At 41.7% G+C, this 26,852-nt stretch overlaps 1 protein-coding gene across 1 annotated transcript; it reads right to left on the reverse strand.

Moving 5' to 3' along the window:
- On the reverse strand, positions 1 to 26,745 carry apex1 (APEX nuclease (multifunctional DNA repair enzyme) 1). The gene is made up of 5 exons (XM_060902908.1): positions 26,641 to 26,745; positions 26,094 to 26,201; positions 19,532 to 19,698; positions 18,247 to 18,439; positions 1 to 1,325 (listed from the first exon to the last, which is right to left on the reverse strand). Exons 2-5 carry the CDS (start codon positions 26,158 to 26,160, stop codon positions 811 to 813), a joined length of 942 nt encoding a protein of 313 aa, XP_060758891.1. The 5' UTR covers positions 26,161 to 26,201; positions 26,641 to 26,745; the 3' UTR covers positions 1 to 810.
- Positions 26,746 to 26,852: the final 107 nt, after the last annotated feature.

Genomic DNA, 26,852 nt, shown 5'->3' on the forward strand with positions numbered 1-26,852 from the left:
TACCAGTAAACACCTTTGTTCAATTTATTTTTGTTTTAGAAGTGAATAAAAAAAAACTTTTGCAATAAAAGTAGGAAGCACAGTGAAGATGATCAACTTCAGCTGACGCTTGAGTTAAATGAACACAACAAATCTTAAGTTCTTACCAGAAACTGATCCAAGTTCGCTCATCACCTTATACAGTTTCTGACAGTATTATAATTCAGAGATACAAAGTCAGGTTGGAAAACCTGTCAATCGGCCACAGCTTTGGGAATTATTTCACGGTAAGTCATACAGCTCTAGTTAATAGTGTTTCAATAATGCAATTTTAAAATGTTCAGAAATTCAACGTTGGCTGGTAACGCTTCATTATTTTTGTGAAAGTCAATCCAGATGCAACATGAACTATACTTTGTTAAACTGGAGTACAAGGGGTCTGCTTTTGTTTCATTTCACATGCCATGGATTTGAATGTTAAATCATCATGGCATCTGCTTCATGGAATGATACAAGACTGATGTGTGTTTTTCTGACACATCAAAGTCTCCATCATACACCATCCTTGGAGGTCAGGCTTCTTTTGGAGATTAGAAAAATGACACAGAACAAGAAAACGGTAACTGCAAAAAACCAAACACTACAAACCCTGAATCAAAACTACCTTCTGTTCCACCTTGCTCTAATGGGCTAGTTATAGGTCTGGGCTTTTTAATATATGTAAAATATTTCAGGAAAGAGTTACAGATGTTAGAGTTTGCCTCAATCTACACTAGTTAGTTTAAAAAAAAAAAGTGAAACACGCACTGCCCTTAGGAAGTAGTCACATGTTTATGTAGCCAGATGGAGAGTGATGGGGCAGTGGTCACTCCCCATGGCTGTGTTACGAATCTTGCTGTCACACAGACTTGGGAGCAAAGCAGCCGAGAGCACGAAGTAGTCCAGGCGCCAGCCCACGTTCTTGGCCCGTGAGTTCATCATGTACGTCCAGAAGGTGTAGGCGTTGGTCTGTTCCGGATACAGCTCGCGGAAGCTATCAGTAAAGCCAGCGGCCAGGAGCTGGCTGAAACCCTCGCGCTCTTCGGGAGTGAAGCCTGCGTTCTTCCGATTGCCTTTAGGGTTCTTCAGGTCAATCTCCTGGTGGGCAACATTGAGGTCACCACACAGCACCAGGGGCTTGCGACTGTCCAGGTTGCTCAGGTATGCTCGGAAGTCTACATCCCACGTTTTGCGGTAGTCGAGGCGAACCAGGCCACGCCCAGCATTGGGCACATATGCGGTAACCAGGAAGAAGGAAGTGAACTCGGCAGTAATCACACGTCCCTCTTTGTCGTGCTCCTCTTTTCCTGCAGGAGGAAAGAACGTTCAGGTGAACTGCTTTACTCAGCCCTCCGAGAACTTTAGTGCAGGATAAATAATTATACCGCACAATACACCGAAAGGAGTGGTACAGTAATCATCTCAACTTTTGTGATCTCGAACTTTCTGCCATAAATCCTATATTTATACTGATTCCGATTACTCGCAGCACTAAGGCAACTTAAAAATGTACTTTTATGCTGAATGGATTCCTCAGGCATGCATTTTCATTACAACTGACAACTCAGTAAAAAATTTTCAAAGTATACTGTATATACACTCAACAAAACTCTTGTACTCTAAAGTGAATTAGATCTCTAGTTCATTAAAAGTCCAATAAAACCCCAAAATAAACGCTGTTCACCGATCATGGCAAGTGCCCTGATGTTGCCCCATCGCACGTTTTAATTAAAAAGAAAATTATCACAACAATCAATCCATTTTAAAAAGTGAGGATATTTCTAAGAATCAGCTTACCTGGATGCAACCACTGAAACCGGATATCCGCCTGTGACGGAACAGGCACACTAGTATGCTGTTTACCTTCATTACACAGAGCCATCAAATAAAGGCTTCCAATTCTATAATAAATCGCCAGGCACCACTGTGCTCTCTCTCTCGCTCTCTGTGTGTGCACACGCCTTCACTGAACATGTACAAATAATTTCACTGTGCTGTAATGTATGTGACTGACAAAGGCTTCTAACTCAAAATCTAAGGCCCTGTCCACACGGCAACGGATTCAGGTGACTCCGATACAATTGCTTATCGTTTAGGCCTGGCATCCACACGGCACCGGCGTTTTGGGTGCCCAAAACGCAATCTTTTTGAGAACGGGTTCCAGAGTGGAAAGATCTGGCAACGTTGCCGTTGCGAAGTCGTCTGGATGAGTAAAACGGATTTGTTTACGATGACGTCACAACCACATGACTGTGAGTGCTTCACGCCGGGTAGAAGTGTAACGAATATCACCAGGAAAAAGCCTTACAGAGCACTAGTGAGAGTGAAACACGAGCTTGGATATTATTATTATTATTATTATGTTCAGTGTTAGTTCACAGTAGTAATGCAAGAAGCAGAATAGTGACAGTAATAGTGAAGCAAAAACATGCAATTGTACAAACACTGCAGCTCTACAGCAAAATATTCATTTATGAAATGGTCCGATTCTTAACACCAGTAGTGCCAATGATCTTCTCATTGCGATGCGAGTTGTCAACAAATCCTATAACTTGGTTCATGAAACGCGCTTACAAAATATTTTCACTGTGAATATTTATTGTGTAATGGTGCAAAGTGAGAGAGAGAGAGAGTCAATCCCGCCAGCAAAAATAGAGAAAAAAAGAGCAATCTCACCTCTTCAGATGTGGGTTTAAGTCCTACAATACATTCCTCAAAAAGGGCGTAGAGGAGCAAATTAATCATTATTTAATTAGCATTCAATTTATTCCAGACCATTAAAGACACCGCCTTCCGCGTAGAATCATAGGTCATCCTCGCCGCCATTTTGGAGAGGTCAAAGCGGAGAATAAAGATTAGCTGCGTTTAACTGTACCAACAGGTTTACCGTCCAAACGAGATCACATGGGATTACCTTTCACAGGTGAGACTGGAAAAATACTTTTCATTGTATTTGGTCATTATAATGTAATTTTACAAACAGATTTTCCTGACTTTGTGGCTAATATGCATCCTTACTACTTCTATTGTTCTGGTGTCTCCGAAGGGACCGTCTTACAGCGCCCCTAGAGGTGTGGTATGTGTATTGCATCGTTTTCAGCAAGCGTTGCGTTGCCATATGGACCTGATATTTTACTGATTGTTGCCCATTTGGACGCGATATATTTTTAAATAACATCTCGTTGCCGTTGTCGTGTGGATGTAGCCTCAATCAGACATTTTCTGGAACTGTGTGACTTTTACTGGCAACGAAATCCGTGAATCAACAGACTTCACTTTTACAAAGTTTAAAGGTCGACTGCTTTTCAGATTTTTCAAGTGTAGGTCATAAAAAGAAAAGAATTTTCCCCAACACCCAATTATTTTTGTTTAGTGGACCGAAAGCTATTGAGTTCGAATCACAGACTTCCAATTTTATTAGTTTTTTTAAGAGAACAATTAATGAATTTCCAGCCATGTGGCCCTAAATTCTCCGCTATTTTTTCCTGCTTCACCATGATCCAATTCAAGATACTATGCCATGCATCACGTGGTGGGCTTTCCCCGTTCACACAAGGCATTGTGGGATACAAATTCGAAACAAGAGAAAAATGGAGGACGCGAGTGTGCGAATGAAACGTCAAAAGACTGACTACAGTAACAGAAAGCGAGAAGAAAAGATGTTATGTTGCGAAGGAAAGGAAACAGGACCGAGCTAATAAATATCGGCGCTCAGCGAGCACCTCGGTGCGATCAGCTCTTCGTTTAGCGACAGAATGATGGAACTGTCAGTGCACGCTCAAAGGTAAACCTGTAGATGGCAGTAATGCAACACTGTGGATGTCAGCTGCTATAAAACCTAAAAGAAGGAGGTGGTAAACCTGCGCATACGCACACGGACTTCCTCCGTCTGCTTGACTGCGCGATGCGAACGATTTCATGCACATTATTAGCTAGGGAATCCCGTCAAATTAAATAACTTCCCTGCCACAGAATGGAAGTTAATATTTACAGAATATTTGTGAGATATTACAGAAATAAACAAGTCACAATGACTAAATTTCACCGATTTTATGAAATCGAAAGGCCGTCTAGCTTTAAATCTCACTTGACTAGATAACGCATATGCAGTACTGACACAGACAGTAGTAAACAATGGTCGTTGTCATAGCAATGCAATTCTTGTCGTTTAAAAAGATTGCTTTTCTCAGTGAATAAAAACAAACAAAAAAGCATGTCATGTAAAATGATCAGACTTATTTTTGCACCCAAACACTTTCCACTCGGGCATCTTTAGGGCTGTTAATAGGGGTGTAACGATTCATCCACTACATCGATGAATCGATTCATTTTCCTACGATCCAACTGCAACGATCTGTGCTCAGCAAGTTGGCCTTCCGGACGACATACATCGATCTAATATCGTTTTAAAAGATAATCAATCGATTGTATCGATACTAGGAAATAATGCATTGGATTTAATCACGTCAGACTTTATATTGATGTGGGTTTTTTAGCACTTTTAAATGATAAAGGTGTTAAACGTTACCCGATTCAGTCTGCCGGTCTGTGACGTCATCGTCACGTGCCAGCAGCAGCACAAATCAAACATAGCATGATGGCGGATAGCAGAGGAGAAGCCGGCGAGCAGGAAATTTTTCTACGTTAAAAAAACAACAGGTAAACCTCCTGTTATTAATTCAACCTAAAAAAATTGGTTGCACTTTATTTTTGATATATATTTGATAATATTGTAATATTTTTGTCTTGGAAAAACAAAAGCAGAAGTTTTAGAAGTATTATTATTATTATTTTTTCAACCTAAAGTGTTGGTTGCACTTAATTCAAATAAAACGTCAATGCATTTGCCACTAATTCTTGTTTACTTGTTTGTTTATATCTATAATGATACCTGATTCCCTTACAAATAACAACAGAAATCTAGAAAACTTCACCTGCACTGTCCAGTATCCAGATGTTTATTTCATTCACACTGGTTTAATTTTTGGCTAAAAAGTTGCTGAATCGATTTCAAGTCATTGAATCGTTTTGGATCATATCGTTCTAAATGAACCAAAATCGTCCTTGAATCGTATCAGCAACCACGAATCGTGATTCAAATCGAATCGTTGTTAAAACGAATCGTTACACCCCTAGTTGTTAAACTATTTAGAAGCGATGTATCCCCTAGATATCAGCCTCGGTTAGTCATGTAGCGTCAAATGCCGCTTTTCCACTACAAACGCGGCTGAGTCGGGCTGAGTCGAGCTGAGTGGGGCAGTTGGAGTTGCATTTCGACTACAACCGCGCTGAACCGTGCTGGCTGGAAGTGGGTGGACACATTGGGTGGAGTTAGCGAAAGTGGGTGGACGTCATGTGATCTCGTTAAGCAGCGCAAACAGTGACATCAGTGACCTTTTAAGCGGTAGTCTCACGACCCAGATAGTAAACAATAAACATGGAGGACATGGAGTCGTTAGTGTTGCTGGTCTTGGTTCTGTGGCTTGTTGTCACCGACAACACCGACAGATACTGGCAAGAGCGTATAGATGAGGTGAGGCGCATATGGCTTCAGAAATTCTCGTAATTCGTAATTCTTCCGGGTTTACGGTGTTTACAGATCCCAGCGCGCTCGCGGGGCGTGTGTGGGCATGTGAGGACACTCCTCCTCACCAATCAGTGCACAGGGGAGTGTCTGCTCACGCCCCCAGCCTCACTTGGCTCGCTTCGGCTCGCTTCAGCCCCACTCCAAAACGGTGTGAGTTTTAGGGGCTAAGCAGGGCTGAAGCGAGCTGAGTCGTGCTGTTCTTTGGTAGTCGAAACGCGAGCCATGTCGGGCTGAAGTGAGCTGAAGCGAGCTGAAAAAGGGTAGTGGAAAAGGGCCATAAGTGACGTCACGATTTGTGCTTTGACTCGGAGCGCGATATTTGAACCTCGGAGAGAGCAAGATGTCAGCACCCAGGGACATTGTTTTTCTTTTAAAATAAAATCTGCACACAGTATACAGGTACAAACATGAAAAAGTGAACACTCGAACATGTCTTGCATGGATATTATCGGTCAGTATGAAGGAGTTTACTTTTTGGGTTTTGTTAAAAGGGATCCTCCAGTGGATTTACTCTTAAACTTATGTTAAGTAAAAGTATTCGTAGATTTCTACAGTCAAACGTTCATTTTCGGAGACCAAACAGTGTTCTAGAAAAATTAATTTTTATTAAAATACCAGACGGGCCTCCTGCGGAAGTGACGTACGCGATGACGTGGCTTAGTGGAAGCTTGGAGCAACTCGGCTGTTTATATCCTCTGCTTACATCGTGGGTTTGTGAGCAGAGTTTGAACGAATCATCTAACGAGACGCTTTCATCTCCCAACAAAGAACGCTGGATAATCTGGCCTCGGTTTGAATTTCAACACTGACTGGTTCATCTGTTTGCACAGCAATATCCCCCTTTCCGGTTAATTCACATTCCTAGCACGTAAATAAAACTACCAGGAAATAAAACTTCAGAAATTTCAAACGAGTGAGTTTCATGCAAAACGTTCGGAGTAGCTCTCTTATCTGGAGCGTATTCGACCGTATCTGAAGCTCAATCGAATACTCTGTCTCTTTACCGGTCAGTGATTGTTCTTTAACCTCTGTGTTTTCTTTGTTACTTGTATTTTCCTCCAGTATACATTAAAGGGGAACTGAAGTAGTTTTTAAACTTGCTTTATTTCTTAATTAATGTGTTATTCAATTGCGTTTTCGGTTTTATTAACCTTATATCGTGACTCCTATAGGCATATTATATTACACTTATCGGCCTTTTTGGTTTTTAGCCATGTTGAATGTATAACCCCGATTCCAAAAAAGTTGGGACAAAGTACAAATTGTAAATAAAAACGGAATGCAATGATGTGGAAGTTTCAAAATTCCATATTTTATTCAGAATAGAACATAGATGACATATCAAATGTTTAAACTGAGAAAATGTATCATTTAAAGAGAAAAATTAGGTGATTTTAAATTTCATGACGACAACACATCTCAAAAAGGTTGGGACAAGGCCATGTTTACCACTGTGAGACATCCCCTTTTCTCTTTACAACAGTCTGTAAACGTCTGGGGACTGAGGAGACAAGTTGCTCAAGTTTAGGGATAGGAATGTTAACCCATTCTTATCTAATGTAGGATTCTAGTTGCTCAACTGTCTTAGGTCTTTTTTGTCGTATCTTCCGTTTTATGATGCACCAAATGTTTTCTATGGGTGAAAGATCTGGACTGCAGGCTGGCCAGTTCAGTACCCGGACCCTTCTTCTACACAGCCATGATGCTGTAATTGATGCAGTATGTGGTTTGGCATTGTCATGTTGGAAAATGCAAGGTCTTCCCTGAAAGAGACGTCGTCTGGATGGGAGCATATGCTGCTCTAGAACCTGGATATACCTTTCAGCATTGATGGTGTCTTTCCAGATGTGTAAGCTGCCCATGCTACACGCACTAATGCAACCCCATACCATCAGAGATGCAGGCTTCTGAACTGAGCGCTGATAACTCGGGTCGTCCTTCTCCTCTTTAGTCCGAATGACACGGCGTCCCTGATTTCCATAAAGAACTTCAAATTTTGATTCGTCTGACCACAGAACAGTTTTCCACTTTGCCACAGTCCATTTTAAATGAGCCTTGGCTCAGAGAAGACGTCTGCGCTTCTGGATCGTGTTTAGATACGGCTTCTTCTTTGAACTATAGAGTTTTAGCTGGCAACGGCGGATGGCACGGTGAATTGTGTTCACAGATAATGTTCTCTGGAAATATTCCTGAGCCCATTTTGTGATTTCCAATACAGAAGCATGCCTGTATGTGATGCAGTGCCGTCTAAGGGCCTCTGCATGCTCTTGCGACAAGGCTTTCGCAGATAGCTTTTCGCAGACAGTTGTAATTTATCATTGAGCGGGGAGTAATAGGCGTGCGCAATGTTATTCACCGCCACAACACAAGGGGGCGCGAAGTCGCGAAATCGCTAGGAGTAGTTGGTGGGTGTGGTTAGTGGAGTGTTTATCCTCCGGTTACTTATAATGACTAGAACTGGAGTCGTATAGATGTACGTACTTCCTCACTTCCTCGATCAACCGCTCTTCGTGCTGCTCCATCTTCGCTCGTGTTTTTAAAAATGGCGGTCGTGAAAACAAACCAAACCGGGAAAGTAGGGAAGCGGAAGTGCGTGTACAGCAGATGTAGAGTGGACCAATCAGAGCCCTCTTGTCTGCGACGCTGTCTGCGAGGCTTCTGCGGCGGTCACAATTTTTGGGAGGTGCGCGCAGAGCGTCTGCGAAGGGGGGTGGGGGCTACGCAGACGCCATCTGCGAGGACTGCGTTGTCAGCATAAATTGGCCTTAAGGGCCCGAAGATCATGGGCACCCAGTATGGTTTTCGGGCCTTGACCCTTACGCACAGAGATTCTTCCAGATTCTCTGAATCTTTTGATGATATTATGCACTGTAGATGATGATATGTTCAAACTCTTTGCAATTTTACACTGTCGAACTCCTTTCTGATATTGCTCCACTATTTGTCGGCGCAGAATTAGGGGGATTGGTGATCCTCTTCCCATCTTTACTTCTGAGAGCCGCTGCCACTCCAAGATGCTCTTTTTATACCCAGTCATGTTAATGACCTATTGCCAATTGACCTAATGAGTTGCAGTTTGGTCCTCCAGCTGTTCCTTTTTTGTACCTTTAACTTTTCCAGCCTCTTATTGCCCCTGTCCCAACTTTTTTGAGATGTGTTGCTGTCATGAAATTTCAAATGAGCCAATATTTGGCATGAAATTTCAAAATGTCTCACTTTCGACATTTGATATGTTGTCTATGTTCTATTGTGAATACAATATCAGTTTTTGAGGTTTGTAAATTATTGCATTCCGTCTTTTGACAACGTCGGCAGATGTCGGTCGCTTTGATTTCCGCTGTATGTTTTACTTCCGTCCTATGATGTCTCGCACAGGTCTCAGCGAATCTCGTTTACGGCCGTTGCTTTGACATATGGACTTATATATTTCAAATACTCATAACTTGGTATAGCAGCGACAAAATAGCTGTCAGAAATGCATTCCTACGTTTTATAAAAATGAGAAATAGAATTTTGAGAATAAAAACAAATTTGCCTTCAGTTCTCCTTTAAAGAGCCGACAACACATCAGAATGCCAATTACATTTCACCAGGCAAGACACCGATAATATTCTTGGGTTTCAGTCAAGTGACTTTTCTTATGCCTTGGTCATAACCGGCCGTACGTGCTCCTACGGCCGGTCGACGTGCAAAACATGTGTGAAACGCACGGAGGGCGCGCGTGAGACGTGCTGATTTTCGAGCCGTAGACCGGCCGCAGAGGTTCTTTATCATGTCAAACAAACTCTACGGGCGCTTACGGTTTTTTTCAGGTTGCAAGACAAACTTACGGCCAGCGTGCGTCTTTCTCCACGAACAAAAAAAAAAAACCCGCAGCGATTTGGGAAACGCCAAAAATCGCATGGCCAAAAAAAAAAAAAATCGTACGTCTGGTTGTGACCTAGGCTTTAGCGATTTCACTTCCGGTAAAACAGCTGGTGGTCAAGCAAACCATAATGGCTGCTGTAGCACAAACAACTAGCGATAACTTATCAGAGTACGCTCATAATCTAGAAGCCACTGCTGGCTTTAGATATATTCAGAAGATTGCTGTGTGCAATGGAATCGACCCCTACAGTCTGGGAAAGAAGGATTTGTCATACAATCTTGAAAACGACCCTTCAGTCGAGTTCCCCGACATCTCGAACTATCTGGTGTTGCAGACGTCCTTCTACACCGCAAAACGGATGAAAGCGTGGAAGAGTACGGAAGCTTACAACTTTTTTGTACATGGCTGGGTAAAGGACCTCGGGATCAAGTCGCTGCCGAATGAATCCTGGATTGTTTTTGCCCGTGTAAGGATTTTTTTTTAAGCTTTTCGTTCACGTCTTTACAACAAAGCGCTGCAAGTTGAAGTGTAAACAAACAGTTGGCTTGATTCTCACTTGTGTTGGCTCTTATCTCTCAGCTAAATCATTCACAAAGATCATCAGAAACCCCTTTAAAGACCTGGATCTTAGTTAAACAAGACGGATAAGTGATCACGGCGCATTGTAACTGTACGGCTGGGGAAGAATTTTGTCGCGACCTTCATGCATATGGACTTTGTGAGGAGTAAACAAAGAAACAGCTGGGGACTTTAGCGCTTCATGACTAAAAAAAGTCCTGTAAAATAATGACACAGAGCAAGAAAAGTACTTGGAAAACACTAAGGACGCAGCTGAGAGGGAAACACAAACCTTTCACCAAGTGATCACTACAAACTCAAGCACGCTTCGACTCGGCTCTCTTCGATTTCAGTGAGAGGTTCAAAAGCCACCTTTCTCCACGTCTTTTTGTGAAATCCTGTGTTCGTTCAACCTTTTTTATGAGTTCACGGGAAACTTTTATCAGTTTCACAGTTTGATCGATTCGAACAATGCAAGCGTGAGGTATTTTTCATGCGAGCAATGCACCTCCGTACAAATGCTTCGTCAACTGAGCTTTGGTAGACCACCAGCTAAAGTTTCGAAAAACTAATGAGGCGGATGTGACGTCACGTGAAACCCAAGAATACCAGGGACGGATCCAGACCGATGCACGTGCAGAAATATATGTGCACCACTTGGCATCAGTCATGGGGCGTTTGTTTACTTTACCACTAGCTGGGTACATGGCCGAGCTGCGGTCGTAGCGGGTATTGGCTGCCGTCTTCGGAAAGGGCTCGGCGTGCTCTACGCCCCTGTGAAAATCCATAGTGATCTGTTAAAATTTGAGAAAATATTTCTGCAAATGTGCATCTGTCAGATTTTTGGGCTGGATCCGTCCCTGTATACTACAAAGATCACGGTAGAACAAAGTTGAAACTCATCTCCTGGTGGTGTTGTCTCTGTTGCCGCTCAACACTGCATCGGCGGACTTTTGGAGCTGAACGATGGGCAAATATTATTGGCACGGCATCGCCCTCTCTCAGTGATGGGAATAACGGCGTTAGAATAAACGGCGTTACTTTTTTTAGTAACGAGTAATCTAACTAATTACTTTTTACATCGTTATAACGCCGTTCCCGTTACTTACAATAAAATACTATGCGTTACTTTATTAAAGCTGTTCTCATCTGGCACGCTGCTCGTTCAGCCTTTCTTTACTCTGCTTTAGTGTGGGGCGGGGAGACACGAGACAACGGCACAGTAAGCCAATCAGAGTAGATTTGGACAACATATGTAGGTAGGCCACGCCTACTGCACTACTGCGCGGTCTTTCAATCAGAAGACACAGCGATGGCGAGCGGTCAGCCCAGCACTGCGCTTTCACATTGGAAATACAGCCAGTACTTTTCATTACTTCAAATAAAAGGCAAGAGTGTTTACGTGCAATGCACATTATGTCGAGGAACAAAGCGTTTGTCCTCGTCAGTGGCCAGTAATTAGTAACAATTTTAATAACTGCAAAAATATATTACATTTGATAGATGTCTTATCTCACATTGTCCCACAAAAATATTAATATAGTGTAGATAACGTTACTAACTGGTTCTGTTAAGTGTCCATTTCAGTCATTAAACACATTTAACATTCACTTTTATTATGATTACACTAATTGAATTTGATTTTTTTTTTTTGGGGGGGGAACAAAATGTAACGGAATAATTACTTTCCCTGGTAATTAGTTACTTTTATGACAAAGTAACTCCGTTACTAACTCAGTTACTTTTTGGGAAAAGTAACTAGTAACTATAACTAATTACTTTTTGAAAGTAACGTGCCCAACACTGCCCTCTCTTTTTATTCAGGAAGCCCCCATTAAGCTTGCTTTTAATTCCACCGATTCATCGAAACAGGATGACGCTCAAAACGTTTGGAGCACAAGTCGGGCAGATTGTTTTGAGGTCTTTGGAACCGTTATTTTTCTAGAACACGGTTTGGTCTCCGAAAACGAACGTTTGACTGTTGAAATCTACAAATACTTTTATTTAACATAAGTTTAAGAGAAAATCGGCTGGAGGATCCCTTTAAATACTAGTGCAAATGTTTGGAGGCAAGTTTGTGACAAAAGTAAATGTTACAATATCTCCAAGCAAAATCTCATATCATCTCTAGCCGCTTTATCCTGTTCTACAGGGTCGCAGGCAAGCTGGAGCCTATCCCAGCTGACTATGGGCGAAAGGCGGGGTACACCCTGGACAAGTCGCCAGGTCATCACAGGGCTGACACACAGACACAGACAACCATTCACACATTCACACCTACGGTCAATTTAGAGTCACCAGTTAACCTAACCTGCATGTCTTTGGACTGTGGGGGAAACCGGAGCACCCGGAGGAAACCCACGCGGACACGGGGAGAACATGCAAACTCCACACAGAAAGGCCCTCGCCGGCCACGGGGATCGAACCCGGACCTTCTTGCTGTGAGGCGACAGCGCTAACCACTACACCACCGTGCCGCCCCAAGCAAAATCTTTTTTTTTTTTAAAGTTGCAAATACAAGTAGTTTTATCGGAGTTTTGCCAGTATGCGTCTACTGTTCTTTCTTTTTGGATTTTTTCCCCCCATAAGAGAGAGAGAGTGAGAGAGAGCGTTATAAAGTGTAGGTCTTTTTTTTGTTCATAAAATCTTACTTTCAGAACCTGCAAATATTAACTGTTTGCCTGAAAATCTTTTAATCTTCCTCAATTCTTCACCCTATAAAAATATCAGTCCATTAAACCTGGTTTATGCTTCTGAGGAATTTTCCACACCATGAACATTTACTGTCTCTTAGGACAGAAGGAGGGTCATAAATGTCCATCAAACGACGAGGTGATAATAAACATCAGTGAGATTAACACGTGAAAGCATCCATTGTTGCTGCCTATTTAAAGGTGCCCTTCCACCAAAAACGTTTAATACTGGCTCATTTTGAAATACCATAGTTCACTCCGAGTTGCATATGCATGCGAAAATGTAATTCTACCCCCATTCCCTGTATTAGCTTATGAAAGAAAAGTCGGAAAAACGAGCGGATCTGAAAAAGCCATATGATCTTACGTCACTTCGTAAATTAGTATTCATGGCCTCGCCCACCTTGGCTTGCGACCGCCCACGGGAAGGAAGTTCGGATTTAAGCGCGAGGAGAGATAGCAGAGCCAGTGTTGCCAGATTGGGCAGTTTTAAGTGCATTTGAACATATTTTGGGCTGGAAAACGTCAGCAGTATCTGGCAACACAGCAGAGCCCATCTCATCAGTAGCTAACGAAGAGGACCTAACAGCAAGTTGAAAACATGTCTGAACAAGTTCATGCCTGTGTTATTTGTGGCAGTAAAGGCCAATTTATGCTGACAACCCAGTCCTCGCAGATGGCGTCGCAGATGGCGTCTGCGTCGCCCCCCCCCCCCCACCTTCGCAGACGCTCTGCGCGCACCTCCCAAAAATTGTGACCACCGCAGAAAGCGTCGCAGACAAGAGGGCTCCGATTGGTCCACTCTACATCCGCTGTACATGCACGTCCGCTTCCCTACTTTCCCAGTTTGGTTTGTTTTCACGACCGCCATTTTTAAAAACACGAGCGAAGATGGAGCAGCACGATGAGCGGTTGATCGAGGAAGTGAGGAAGTACGTACATCTATACGACTCCAGCTCTAGTCATTATAAGTAACCGGAGGATAAACAAACACTCCACTAACCACACCCACCAACTACTCCTAGCGATTTCGCGACTTCGCGCCCCCTTGCGTTGTGGCGGTGAATAACATCGCGCACGCCTATTACTCCCCGCTCAACGATAAATTACAACTGTCTGCGAAAAGCTATCTGCGAAAGCCTTGTCGCAAGAGCATGCAGAGGCCTTAACACATCAGCGTTGCATTTCTTGCCCAAGATAGAAGAGGTAAAGAAGAAATGGTTGGAATTTATCTTTGGAACACCACCAGCGAAGTATAATGCAGCATTAGTACTGTGTTCTGATCATTTCAACCACAATGACTTTTCAAACTTCGGTGTCTTCAGTAGTGGTTTTGCTTCGAGGTTGCATTTAATCCCTGGATCTGTACCGTCAAGACGATCGACCACCAGCTCACACGCTGTAAATAAAACATGAACTTTTTGTTCGAAGGTTTTTGTTACAAAATAGCATGTTCATATTCTCCACGTTAGCATGCATGACATGGTCACAAGCTAGGCAGGGATGAGAGTTTCCTGCTTTTTCTGAGTAAAAAAAAAAAAAACAACCTTTTTATATTATGCCAAATCCGTTGATTTAATTTTTTTATTAATTTCGGGGGGTTGGGGTATGTTCCTTCATGCTGTTCCAACTTTAACTCCAACGATGTTTACACATTATTTGTAAGTCACCATCTTTAGTCTCGTTTAAATCGCGTTGAATGTGATGTAAAATTCGTGTTCTCTACATTGTTATTGGTCAAAACATCGACATCGAGACCATAATAGCCAATCAAAACAGTTTACAAAGACACCCACATTCTTTAAGGTCACTCATTCATTTTATTTGTTTGTTTGTTCAGTAAAAACCCAAACATTTGTTGAATTTTTCTTATTTCCTCGCGTCGCACCTCAGTGACGTCAGCGGTGGTATTTTTCCCTTTGCGGTTTGTTCCTTCTCTCTCGCCGTAGTAAGACACCCACATCCGCTTGTTCTGACTCACTGGAGGCAGCATCACAGTGCTGTTAGCCAATCAGAGGTAACACGTTTACATGTCATGAATATTAATGAGTAAGAGCTGAAATCCTGTCATTCTCTCCCCACCCACTCCTCCAGCAAACTAGAACAGCCTGAAACAGGAGAACCACAGCATTTTTTTTTTTTTCACCAAAACCGGCTCACAGGGCATTCATTCATACTAGAGACCACCGCACAATTAATGAAAAAAAACGATGCAAGGAGACCTTTAAATAAAATGCTCGAGAGGGCTGCCATTTTTGCGAGATACTGAACCATACCGAGTCCATGGGGTGGGGAGCCAAACCTGATCCAACTCCTCCTACAAGCCGAAACCCCTGAGATCCTGGAACTTATACACTTCTCTTGCCTGAAATTCTCTTCAGCCAAATGGACGTTTGGTTCGACTCCATCCAGGCAGCTGGATCTGGACTCAGGGGCTTCAAAGTTTGGGAGAATAGCAGGGTACAAATAATTTACAGCAGGGTGCAAAATGGTAAAATGTCTGCCAGCGGCAGACATAATGCACGCAAAGCGTGCAGGGGAGGTTTCAAAGGGGGGTGCGCCCCCCTATGGGCATGGAAAATTTTATGAAATGCACTGAGAAATGGCGGCCTCTGGTAACTTTTAACAGTGAAAATAAAGGGTAATCAATACTATTTGGAAACTTGAAGTATGAAACCATACCTCAGTCATTTTATCAAATTTCAGAAACATTTGCAAACAAACACATAAAAAGTAGTCCGATTGAAATCCACATATGGATGCTATAATAATTTTAAGTCTGATGTGCACTTTGACTATTGGCCCTTTTCCACTACCCTTTTTCAGCTCACTTCAGCCCGACACGGCTCGCGTTTCGACTATCTCAGAGCAGCACGACTCAGCTCGCTTCAGCCCTGCTTAGCACCCAAAACTCGCACGGTTTTGGAGTGGGGCTGAAGCGAGCCAAACCGAGCCGAGTGAGGCTGGGGGCGTGAGCAGACACTCCCCTGTGCACTGATTGGTGAGGAGGAGTGTCCTCACACGCCCACACACGCCCCGCGAGCACGCTGGGATCTGTAAACACCATAAACCCGGAAGAAGAAGAATTACGAACTACGAGAATTTCTGAAGCCTTATGCGCCTCGCCTCATCTATACGCTCTTGCCAGTATCTGTTGGCGTTGTCGGTGACAACAAGCCACAGCACCAAGACCAGCAACACTAACGACTCCATGTTTATTGTTTACTATCCGGGTCGTGGGACTACCGCTTAAAAGCTCACTGATGTCACTGTTTGCACCGCCTAACGACATCACGTGACGTCCACCCACTTTCGCTAACTCCACCCAATGTGTCCACCCACTTCCAGCCAGCACGGTTCAGCGCGGTTGTAGTCGAAATGCAACTCCAACAGCCCCACTCAGCTCGACTCAGCCCAACTCAGCACGGCACGGCTCAGCCCGACTCAGCCGCGTTGGTAGTGGAAAAGCGGCATAAGCTAAGGTGACAAGTTTCTCCAGATTCTCTAATACTATTGAAGAATATGGTGAAATCTTGAATACAGATGAAGAACAAAACAACTTCAATTATAATCAAAATGTTTATTTTTTGGCAGTCAATAAACTGTTACATAAAATGCAGCTACATGTACTTCATCGGCTGACTTCATCGTTATTAAAAAACAGCAACTAGCAGCACTCATTGACAGTCTCGGCATTTCTACTGAAAATAACTTTTATCCAAATCTCATCAACCTAATCATGTAGGGGCCTACTGAATAGAAATTATATAAATCTAGTTATTTAGTGCGGGTTAGGGACAACAAATATTATATGAGCGCATATATTATATATATATATATATTAGTGCTGTCAAAGTTAACGCGATAATAACGTGATCTCAATTTAACGCGATTAAAAAAAACAGTGCCGTTAACGCAAATTCTAATTTGGCCCTGCGAGTCACCCGTAGTTCCTGTTGAGGCTTGTCGCGCGCTGCTTCAATAAGAGTACGTGTGAGTGATGGAGAAAGGCATAGACATATAAACATCCTCGCCGCCATATTGGATGTGGCAAAGTGGAGATTCTTCAACCGTCTCTGGTATAGCGTCTAGACAGTAGCCGAGAATAAAGATGCCTCGTTCATGTGCTGCGTTTAATTGTACCAACAGGTTTACCGTCCGAACGAGATCACATGGGATTACCTTTCACAGGTGAGACTGGAAAAATACTTTTCAATACTGTTCCTTCAGTCTTCAGTTTCCCAGCTCATCTCCACCGGGTAGGTGTAGAGTTATAAGCAGTGAGAATTAGAGAATACAGTGCCACACTATGATGAACGTTTTTGAACGTATGATGAATGTTTTTATTTTTGTTATCTGTTTTTTTCTTCTTTTATGGCAAATATTTCTCTTCAAAAGAAAGTAATGAAGAGTAAAATAAAACTTTTTTTTATTTTCACAGTGATATGCACTTTATTTTTCATCCCTTGGTTTTCTCATCTAATATGGAAGTTATGGATGTCAGTGGCTGTGACAAGACGTGTTATGCTCTGCAATTAAAAAAAAAAAAAAAAACCCCATTGGTACAAAGCAAGCCCATTCACTTTTTTTATGCTAAAAGAATTACAATGGTTTTTCATGTGACAAAAATGTGCGATTAAATTGCGATTAATCGCGAGTTAACTATGACAGTCGTGACATTAATCGCGATTAAATATTTTAATCGCTTGACAGCACTAATATATATATATATATATATATATATATATATATATATATATATATATAGAGAGAGAGAGAGAGAGAGAGAGAGAGAGAGAGAGAGAGAGAGAGAGAGATGCAAGTACGAATTTTTTATGGGGCGGGATGGTTTGGAACAGGTCATCTAAAATTGGGATAACATTTACCCGGGACGGGTATTTGAGGCGGGTCGTCTAGCTTAAGCTTGATTAGCATTGTTACGCACGCAGTTTGTTTTTTCGAGCAGCTGTCAAACGCACAGTCGACTTTACGATCTGTGATTATAATGTCTTAAGCAAGGCTGAGAAACGGTGGACTAAGACTTATTTATTTTTCTATATCAACACAACGACAGAATAAATTTGCGTTCAAAACGTACTTACCTTTCCCTCTAGACCTTTTTAGCCACGCATCCAGCATGGAGCCGCTTGCAACTCTCTTCGTCGCCATTTGTGAGTCACATGATGGTATGAACCATTCACAGTCCATGGAACACTAAGCCAATCAGAGTACGGCTTACATATGGCACAAGGGGCAGTAATGGCTGCACTCATGTCGAGGATGTAAACAAAAGTTGACACGGCAACGGACATACATGACATAGTGGATGTAATTTACATTCGCAACTTTTTTTGCTGTCAGAAATATTTAATATTAAATTTTGTGACTCGACTGACAATAGCCGGCGGCATAACAAGCCACAGACGGCGATTTGCCGCCGGTGACCGGCTACTTTTGAGACCGCAGTGGACTCAGGGTTCATATGGAAGCGTAAATCAAACTTAAGTACCAAGAGCACTCACCAATGCCATAAGTGACTTTCAGAGGCTCGGTCTTGCACAGCATGGCCACTCCACTGTAACCCTCTTTATCTTCTGAGCCTGCCCAGTACTTATAGGGATACTCGGGCATAGAAGTGATCTCTCCTGGTAAAGCTTTCTCAGCACACTTCGTCTCCTGAAGACAAAGCACATCTGGAGCCTCCTGACGCACCCACTGGCAGTAGAGACCAAAAAAAATAAATAAATAAAAAAGGAGAGAAAGAGTCCATGACTGGATGGCATGCATTTAGCAGAGTGTATGTTTAAAGAATACGCAGTGACACTTAAAAATAAAAAAATTAAAAATAGGTACCCTGTGGCTCCTGCTTACATAAAACTGTTTGCTGATCATGTCCATACAGTAAATATCGCGTATATACATGTTATCAATGATCCTCGCCTCATTTCTTGCAAGCGTCACCAAGCTGTGAGCAGCGTCAGGGCTCGTAGTGTTTTACTGACCAATTTTGTTTACTGTCTCTGGTTCAAAATACAGTGCTGTGAACTAGATCTATTTTCACAATCGTCAGAAAGAAAGCACTTGTTCATGAATTGTCTTCAAAGCATTATTTAGTACTAGTGAGCACATTTTGTTTCACAAGTGTAGTGTAAAAGACTAAAATAAAAAATTAAAGCGAATAGCAGAAGTTTGACCAATTATACTTTTAACTTTTACTCTGAGTTTTCACGAAGGAGCTGATTTATTCCCACATGGGACTTTTGTAATTGCAAACCGAGCGGATCGCTCAAAAGATTCCAACGTTGTCTTCGATGCCTTCTTGGGTTTTTGGTGAATGGCTGGAATTCTTGGCGTAAATATCTGCCAGAAAGTTTAAAAAAAAAAAAAAAACCTTAAGAAGGCCCAAACAAAAGCTGTGATAATCAAAAGGCACATTTTCTTAAAATAAACACCACTTATTTGATATCGAATCAGTAGCCTTGGCGAACCACGAGGTGAATTTCGTTCATCTTTTTATCTGCCGATTATCTTCCGATACTACGAAGTTATAACGAGGTTTCTCTAATTTCGTTTCTGGTTCTGATCGGTTCCGAAGTTTATCGAGAAGTAGAACGGGTAATCAAACTTGATCAGGATAAGTGATGATTGGTTATGAAGTTTCGCTATCATTACACTCATTCTTACAACACGATGACATATTGGCTCCGCCTCTATGAGGCAGTAGCCACAAAACCCCCAAACTTCACGTCCAATCTCTCGCCCACATTTAAGTCCCAGTACAAACCTCTAGACGGACTTTACACTTACATCAAGCCCTTTCTTCTTCACCCAGGCACGAAGGCCATCGACATTCCAAGAGGTTATCTTCATGTTGGCTGCCCGGCCGTCCTTGCTAATCAGTTTATCTGGGGGATCTTCATATAAAACTGGGGCTTCGGGTTCCTTCGCTTTCTTCGCTTTCTTTGCTTCTGGTTCTATCATTTAGAAAAAGGAATAAGGAGAAACACAGTCCAAACCCACACACCATTTCATGAAACAAAAAAGTGTTGCCAACGTGGAGACTTTGTCGGTAGATTTGATGACTTTTTAGGCCCTTTAGTGACTAATTTAAAAATAAATAAATAAATAAATAAATAAATAGATAAAGTGCCAAGCGACAAATCTAGCAATTGTTCCCAATGTCCAATCACAGATGGGCAACTGTCTACCACAATATCTTCTCACACTTAATTCTTCACTGTCATTTTTCTTTCTGGAGATATTTACAAGTAACAAAAGCGACTTCTCACAAATACTCACCATCACTGCTTTTTTCCCCATCTGCATTCTTGATACAAAGGATTTTTTTAAATGCACGATTTCAGTTCATACACTGTGCCTTGACCAAAAATAACTTCTTTCTATCAAAAATATTACAGAAGATATCACACGGTGGCACGAAGATATGAAGTTTATCTTTGCGTGGTGAACTTATTCACGAGTGAACGAGCCGAACAAGTGAAAATATTTTTCAACATGAGAAAATAAACTTCATATCTTCACGCCACCGTGTAACGTTCCTTATATTATACAGACATCCACAAAAAAAAAAGTTAATCAAAAGAATTTTAATTTTGAACCGGTTCCTGATTTTGACAACGCACGTCTAGTCAGCAGGAAAACACGGGGAGTGACATCATCGGAGTGAAATATCGGGAATTATTATACATACAGGACACTTTTTCCATGGAAGAAAAAAAATGTGTTCTATTCCCTTCTAGTGTGTTTATTGATGGAATGCAATATCATCATATCGCTTATCCTAAATGTATTACTCCACTCTCCACAATGGGGAATGAGCGTGCAATATTGTTATAATATTACATGTCAAGACAACACGATGTCACACGTCAGAGTTCATGAGAAGATGCAATGACAAAACTTTTCTGCTGCGCATGCGCACAACCATTTCTTTGTCGGCTGGGAAAGAGAGAAGACGAGGCTAATCCAGTGCTCGGTTTAAAGGAACAGTCCACCGTACTTCCATAATGAAATATGCCCTTATCTGAATTGAGACGAGCTGCTCCGTACCTCTCCGAGCTTTGCGCGACCTCCCAGTCAGTCAGACGCGCTGTCACTCCTGTTAGCAATGTAGCTAGGCTCAGTATGGCCAATGGTATTTTTGGGGGCTGTAGTTAGATGCGACCAAACTCTTCTGCGTTTTTCCTGTTCACATAGGTTTATATGACCAGTGATATGAAACAAGTTCAGTTACACAAATTGAAACGTAGCGATTTTCTATGCTATGGAAAGTCCGCACTATAATGACAGGCGTACTAACACCTTCTGCGCGCTTCGACAGCGCATTGATACGGAGCTCAGATATCAATGCGCTGCCGAAGCGCGCAGAAGGTGTTAGTACGCCTGTCATTATAGTGCGGACTTTCCATAGCATAGAAAATCGCCACGTTTCAATTTGTGTAACTGAACTTGTTTCATATCACTGGTCATATAAACCTATGTAAACAGGAAAAACGCGGAAGAGTTTGGTCGCATCTAACTACAGCCCCAAAAAATACCATTGGCCATGCTGAGCCTAGCTACATTGCTAACAGGAGTGACAGCGCGTCTGACTGTGTCTGACTGACTGGGAGGTCGCGCAAAGCTCGGACAGGTACGGAGCAGCTCGTCTCAATTCAGATAAGAGCATATTTCATTATGGAAGTACGGTGGACTGTTCCTTTAAGCACGAAATAAATAAACTGAAAACTCAATGTCAGCCAATATTATTTAAATATTCTATTCACATTCACTAGATATAAGGAATCGCGCACTCTGATTGGCTACTCTACTACTAGGATATCAGCTCATATACTGTGAGTAAAGAAAAACAAATGTCAGAGCGTGTTGCTGAACCAACCAAGGATGAAATAAAAACTCTACTCAAAAACATAACCCCAAAAAATAAAAAAGCAACAAAATATGGAAAGAAAAGTATTTGATGGCAAGAACATATCTTTTTTTTTTTTCAAGAATTATCATCATTATTGCATTTTTCACAAATTGCTCCGGTCATTTCGCCGGCTTGTTTATGTTAGATTTAAAGCCATGATTTAAGTTAGTTTTATAGCTACACGTGATTTAGGATTGTTAGACTTTAATATTTTAGAGCTTTTAAGATCCTTTATTATTTTAGACTAACCTTCAATCATAAGCAAAATAATATTCATATCAGTGATTCAACAATTTCAGCATTTATGCACGTCAAAGCGTGCAAGATATTTTCACAACAATTTTAAACAAGACACCATGTTTATGTCTAGCAAAGAGGAAGGTCAGGTTAGTCTAAAATAATAAAGGATCTTAAAAGCTCTAAAATATTAAAATCATAAAGTCTAACAATCCTAAATCACGTGTAGCTATAAAACTAACTTAAATCATGGCCTTAAATCTAACAGTTTACTTTCTTCATCTTTAAGCATTAAAATTTGTTGAATTTTTTTTTTTAGACTGGGCCAAAAGCTCAAAGAAGTTTGAAAATGACAGAACTGAAAATGTCCAAGTACGAATTAAATAAATGCCTAAAGCCATTCTATACCTCGGCAAGACAACAAGACGGCACTTTTGATTTAAAAAAAAAAAAAAACATTAAAGTCAATTTCTGCAGCCATCAATAGGTTTTTAAGAAGTCCGCCTAAGCAAAAACGATTCTGTCGGACGTTTTGTATAAAAGTTATTTATTGAATTTGCAAAAAATAAAAGTAAAAATGCTCCGTTTCTCAAAATCCAGTGAATGCAGATAGAATAAAACAGTTTTTCCACTCAATCTGGTCATATACGGCTTATAGCTGCCATCAGCTCATGTATGACTTGATTTTGTGGAATAACTGTTGAATTTTTTTTTCGCGGTCCGGTTTCCATCAAATCGTGCGCTCTGATTGGCTCGCGAGCGGTCCGGAATTCTACAATATGGACCCCGGTTAGTGGTTACGGACCTTTGGCGACTCGCTCGTTCACAACAAACAAACATAGTAGCAATTTGTCAACATTTATTTTCGCATTTCTCAGAATAGCATTCATTTTACAGCATGGATAGCAATAACGACAGTGTTCACAGCGAAAGCGAGCTTTACTACCCTGAGGAAGACAAAATAAAAAAACATTTCAGGAGAAAGCTAAAAATGAATTTATAGCAGGTTTGTTCTAAACATGGTTTCCCTTTCAGGCGCTCTCATTTTCTGTTAGAATTTGGTAAAGAAAAAAAAAAATACATATATTATTTACCAGCTTAAGGTCAGTCCAGCCCAGAGGCCTTGGTCAGTATTTTCAAGGCCGAGGTCACGGTATTTCACGATACGGACCAACCTTAAACTGGTAAATAATATATATGTCACTCAGATCCGCGACGTGTTTCATTTGAAAAATGTGAGTTTTTCAACACGAGAAGATAAACTTCATACCTTCAAGCCAACATGTGATTTTCTTTTTATTACATCAACACATTCACAAACAAAAAGTAACCAAACTTATCAAAACAATTCATCGATTTCCTCACGAGTGATATATAGAGAGAGATTTATGTCACGATTTTGGTTCTCCATGTTCCGGATAGAGCTGGGATGAAAAATACGAGGGTCGTATTTCCCAATAAAACACTCATGTCTGTGTAATACATGTTATTTACCAGCTGGGAGGTCTGTATCGTGAAATACCACGGCCGAGGTCAGTATTCAAGGCCGAGGTCACGGTATTTCACCATACGGACCGACCTTAAGCTGGTAAATCTCATCTCATTATCTCTGGCCGCTTTATCCTGTTCTACAGGGTCGCAGGCAAGCTGGAGCCTATCCCAGCTGACTACGGGCGAAAGGCGGGGTACACCTTGGACAAGTCGCCAGGTCATCACAGGGCTGACACATAGACACAGACAACCATTCACACTCACATTCACACCTACGGTCAATTTAGAGTCACCAGTTAACCTAACCTGCATGTCTTTGGACTGTGGGGGAAACCGGAGCACCCGGAGGAAACCCACGCGGACACGGGGAGAACATGCAAACTCCGCACAGAAAGGCCCTCGCCGGCCACAGGGCTCGAACCCAGACCTTCTTGCTATGAGGCGACAGCGCTAACCACTACACCACCGTGCCGCCCAAGCTGGTAAATAATATATTTACCAAATTCTAACAGAAAACGAGAGCACCCGCAAGGGAAAACCGAGCCGAGCCACCATTTTGAATCCTCATTCACGGCTATAATGCAAATTGCTTCCGCCTCAGTATACAAGTGCACTTCCATGGCAGGAAAAAAAACAAACAAACTACATTTTGCTGCCTGTGTAGTCCCCTATTTATACAAATAGGAGTCATTCAGGATTCAGCCATGTTTTTGCTTGGCGTTAGCAAGTTAGAGGTTTTTAGCTTTCTCCTGAAATGTTTTATTTTATTTCTTCTTCCTCAGGGCAGTAACACTCGCTTTTGCTGTGAACACTGTCGTTATCGCTATCCATGATGTAAAATTAATGCTATTTTAAATCCTCATTCACGGCTGTAATGCAAATTGCTTCCTCCTCGGTATACAAGTGCACTTCCATGGCAGGAAAAAAAAAAACTACATTTTGCCGCCTATGTAGTCCCCTATTTATACAAATAGGAGTCATTCAGGATTCAGCCATGTTTTTGCTTGGTGTTAGCAAATTACAGGTTTGTAGCTTTCTCCTGAAATGTTCTCTTTTATTTCTTCTTCCTCAGGGTAGTAAAACTCGCTTTCGCTGTGAACACTGTCGCTATCGCTGTCCATGCTGTAAAATTAATGCTATTCTCCTGAGAAATGTTGGCAAAAATTTACAAGATTTTTGATAATCTTATAAATAAATCTTATTTTAAAAAAAAAGATAACGTTGACAAAAAAATGCTACTATGTTTGTTGTTGTTGTGAACGAGCGAGTCGCCAGAGGTCCGTAACCGGGGTCCGTACCAGAGGATACAGGCCCGCTCGCTAGCCAATCAGAGTGCAGGATTTGGACCATGAATAAAATAAATTACCTTCTGTTGTGATAAAAATCTTTTTCAGTATACTCTTATGATCGTGATGAATATGAATACAAATGAGTTCATGATGTCATCAAACTACCTTACCTCGCTCATTTGCACTATTCCGCACTACCACATCTTAACAGCTGCTAGTTTGTTTATTCTGCTTATTTCATGTTTACCTGCTATACCTCAAGTGCCCTTGACTGTTTGGTTATTTGAACCAATTTGTGTGTGTGTGTATATATATATATATATATATATATATATATATATATATATATATATATGTGTATGTATGTATGTATGTATGTATGTATATACATACATGAGTGTTTAGTCTATGTCTAGTTCATATCTAGAGTGTTTATACTGTTTATATTGTCTGAATGTTTAGTCTATTGGCCCTTTTCCACTACCCTTTTTCAGCTCACTTCAGCCCGACACGGCTCGCGTTTCGACTACCTCAGAACAGCACGACTCAGCTTGCTTCAGCCCTACTCAGCACCCAAAACTCGCACGGTTTTGGAGTGGGGCTGAAGCGAGCCAAACCGAGCCGAGTGGGGCTAGGGGCGTGAGCAGACACTCCCCTGTGCACTGATTGGTGAGGAGGAGTGTCCTCACACGCCCCGCGAGCACGCTGGGATCTGTAAACACCGTAAACCCGGAAGAAGAAGAATTACGAATTACAAGAATTTCTGAAGCCTTATGCGCCTCGCCTCATCTATACGCTCTTGCCAGTATCTGTTGGCGTTGTCGGTGACAACAAGCCACAGCACCAAGACCAGCAACACTAACGGCTCCATGTCCTCCATGTTTATTGTTTACTATTCGGGTCGTGAGACTACCGCTTAAAAGATCACTGATGTCACTGTTTGCGCCGCCTAACGACATCACGTGACGTCCACCCACTTTCGCTAACTCCACCCAATGTGTCCACCCACTTCCAGCCAGCACGGTTCAGCGCGGTTGTAGTCGAAATGCAACTCCAACAGCCCCGCTCAGCTCGACTCAGCCGCGTTGGTAGTGGAAAAGTGGCATATGTCTTGTTCTTATCTAGTGTTTATACTGTTTGAGTGTTTAGTCTGTCTAGTTCCTATCTAGAGTGTTATACTGTTTATACTAGGGTTTTTTTCAATCATTCTATTTATTGCATTGCCTGTTTGCACCGTGGGTCAGAGAGGACTGAAATTTCATCTGTGCTGTATGTCGAGCATGTATAGCATATTTGACAAAGTTGACTTGACTTCTAGTTCCTTTTTTGAGCTACTTCCTCCTGAAAACAGTTGGCAACACTTAAGTGGAATAAAATGACTGAGCCTACAGTTCAGGACCACACGCACTGAGATTATTACCTGCTCCGTTGTCTTTGTTTCCGCCTTCTGCAGAAGCCTCCTGGTTTTTTCTGACTGTCTTGGGCATGTTTCTGAGACCACACACAGCACGCAAACACACACGCACACCTACGGGACACACACACACAGAGTCCAGATGCAACTAAAACACACAGCAATGCGCTTTCTAACTTCGGATTTGCGTATTGCAATATCGATTACGACTGGCAAACGATATATTTGTCCAGCCCTACAAGCCCTGAGCATGCAACAAGGCTCTATATGAACCTTTTTATAAACAATTCACATTGTTGATCATCAGCGTGCAATGGGCTTCATGCATAAACATTAAAAGTGAGCTAACAATGGCTTGCTGCCAATAATAATAATAATAATAATAATAATAATAATAGCCTGTAGCTCAACCAGCGGCCCTGAATGACCTAATAACGGAAATATCATTTAATATCCAGAAATTAAGCACGTACTAATGCAATATATTACCATATATAGCAATTGTTATTTTCAAAGCGTGATACTGTATTTATATTAAAAATAAAACTCTTACCAAACAAAGCCACGACTAATAAAAGCCACTACTTTCGTGCTCTGCACGGCTCCAAAAGCTTTGTGCTCAAAGAGCTGCACATGTTCCTCAGCACAGTGCTGACCAAAATTTTGCCTGAGTAAAAAAAAAATACTTATTAATTCGTAAATTATTACCTTTAACTTAATTTCAAAATTTCTATAAATATCTTCTAAATAAAAGTAATTCTACGA

This window comes from Neoarius graeffei, chromosome 21 (assembly GCF_027579695.1).
Source record: "Neoarius graeffei isolate fNeoGra1 chromosome 21, fNeoGra1.pri, whole genome shotgun sequence".
Classification (NCBI taxonomy): Eukaryota; Metazoa; Chordata; class Actinopteri; order Siluriformes; family Ariidae; genus Neoarius; species Neoarius graeffei.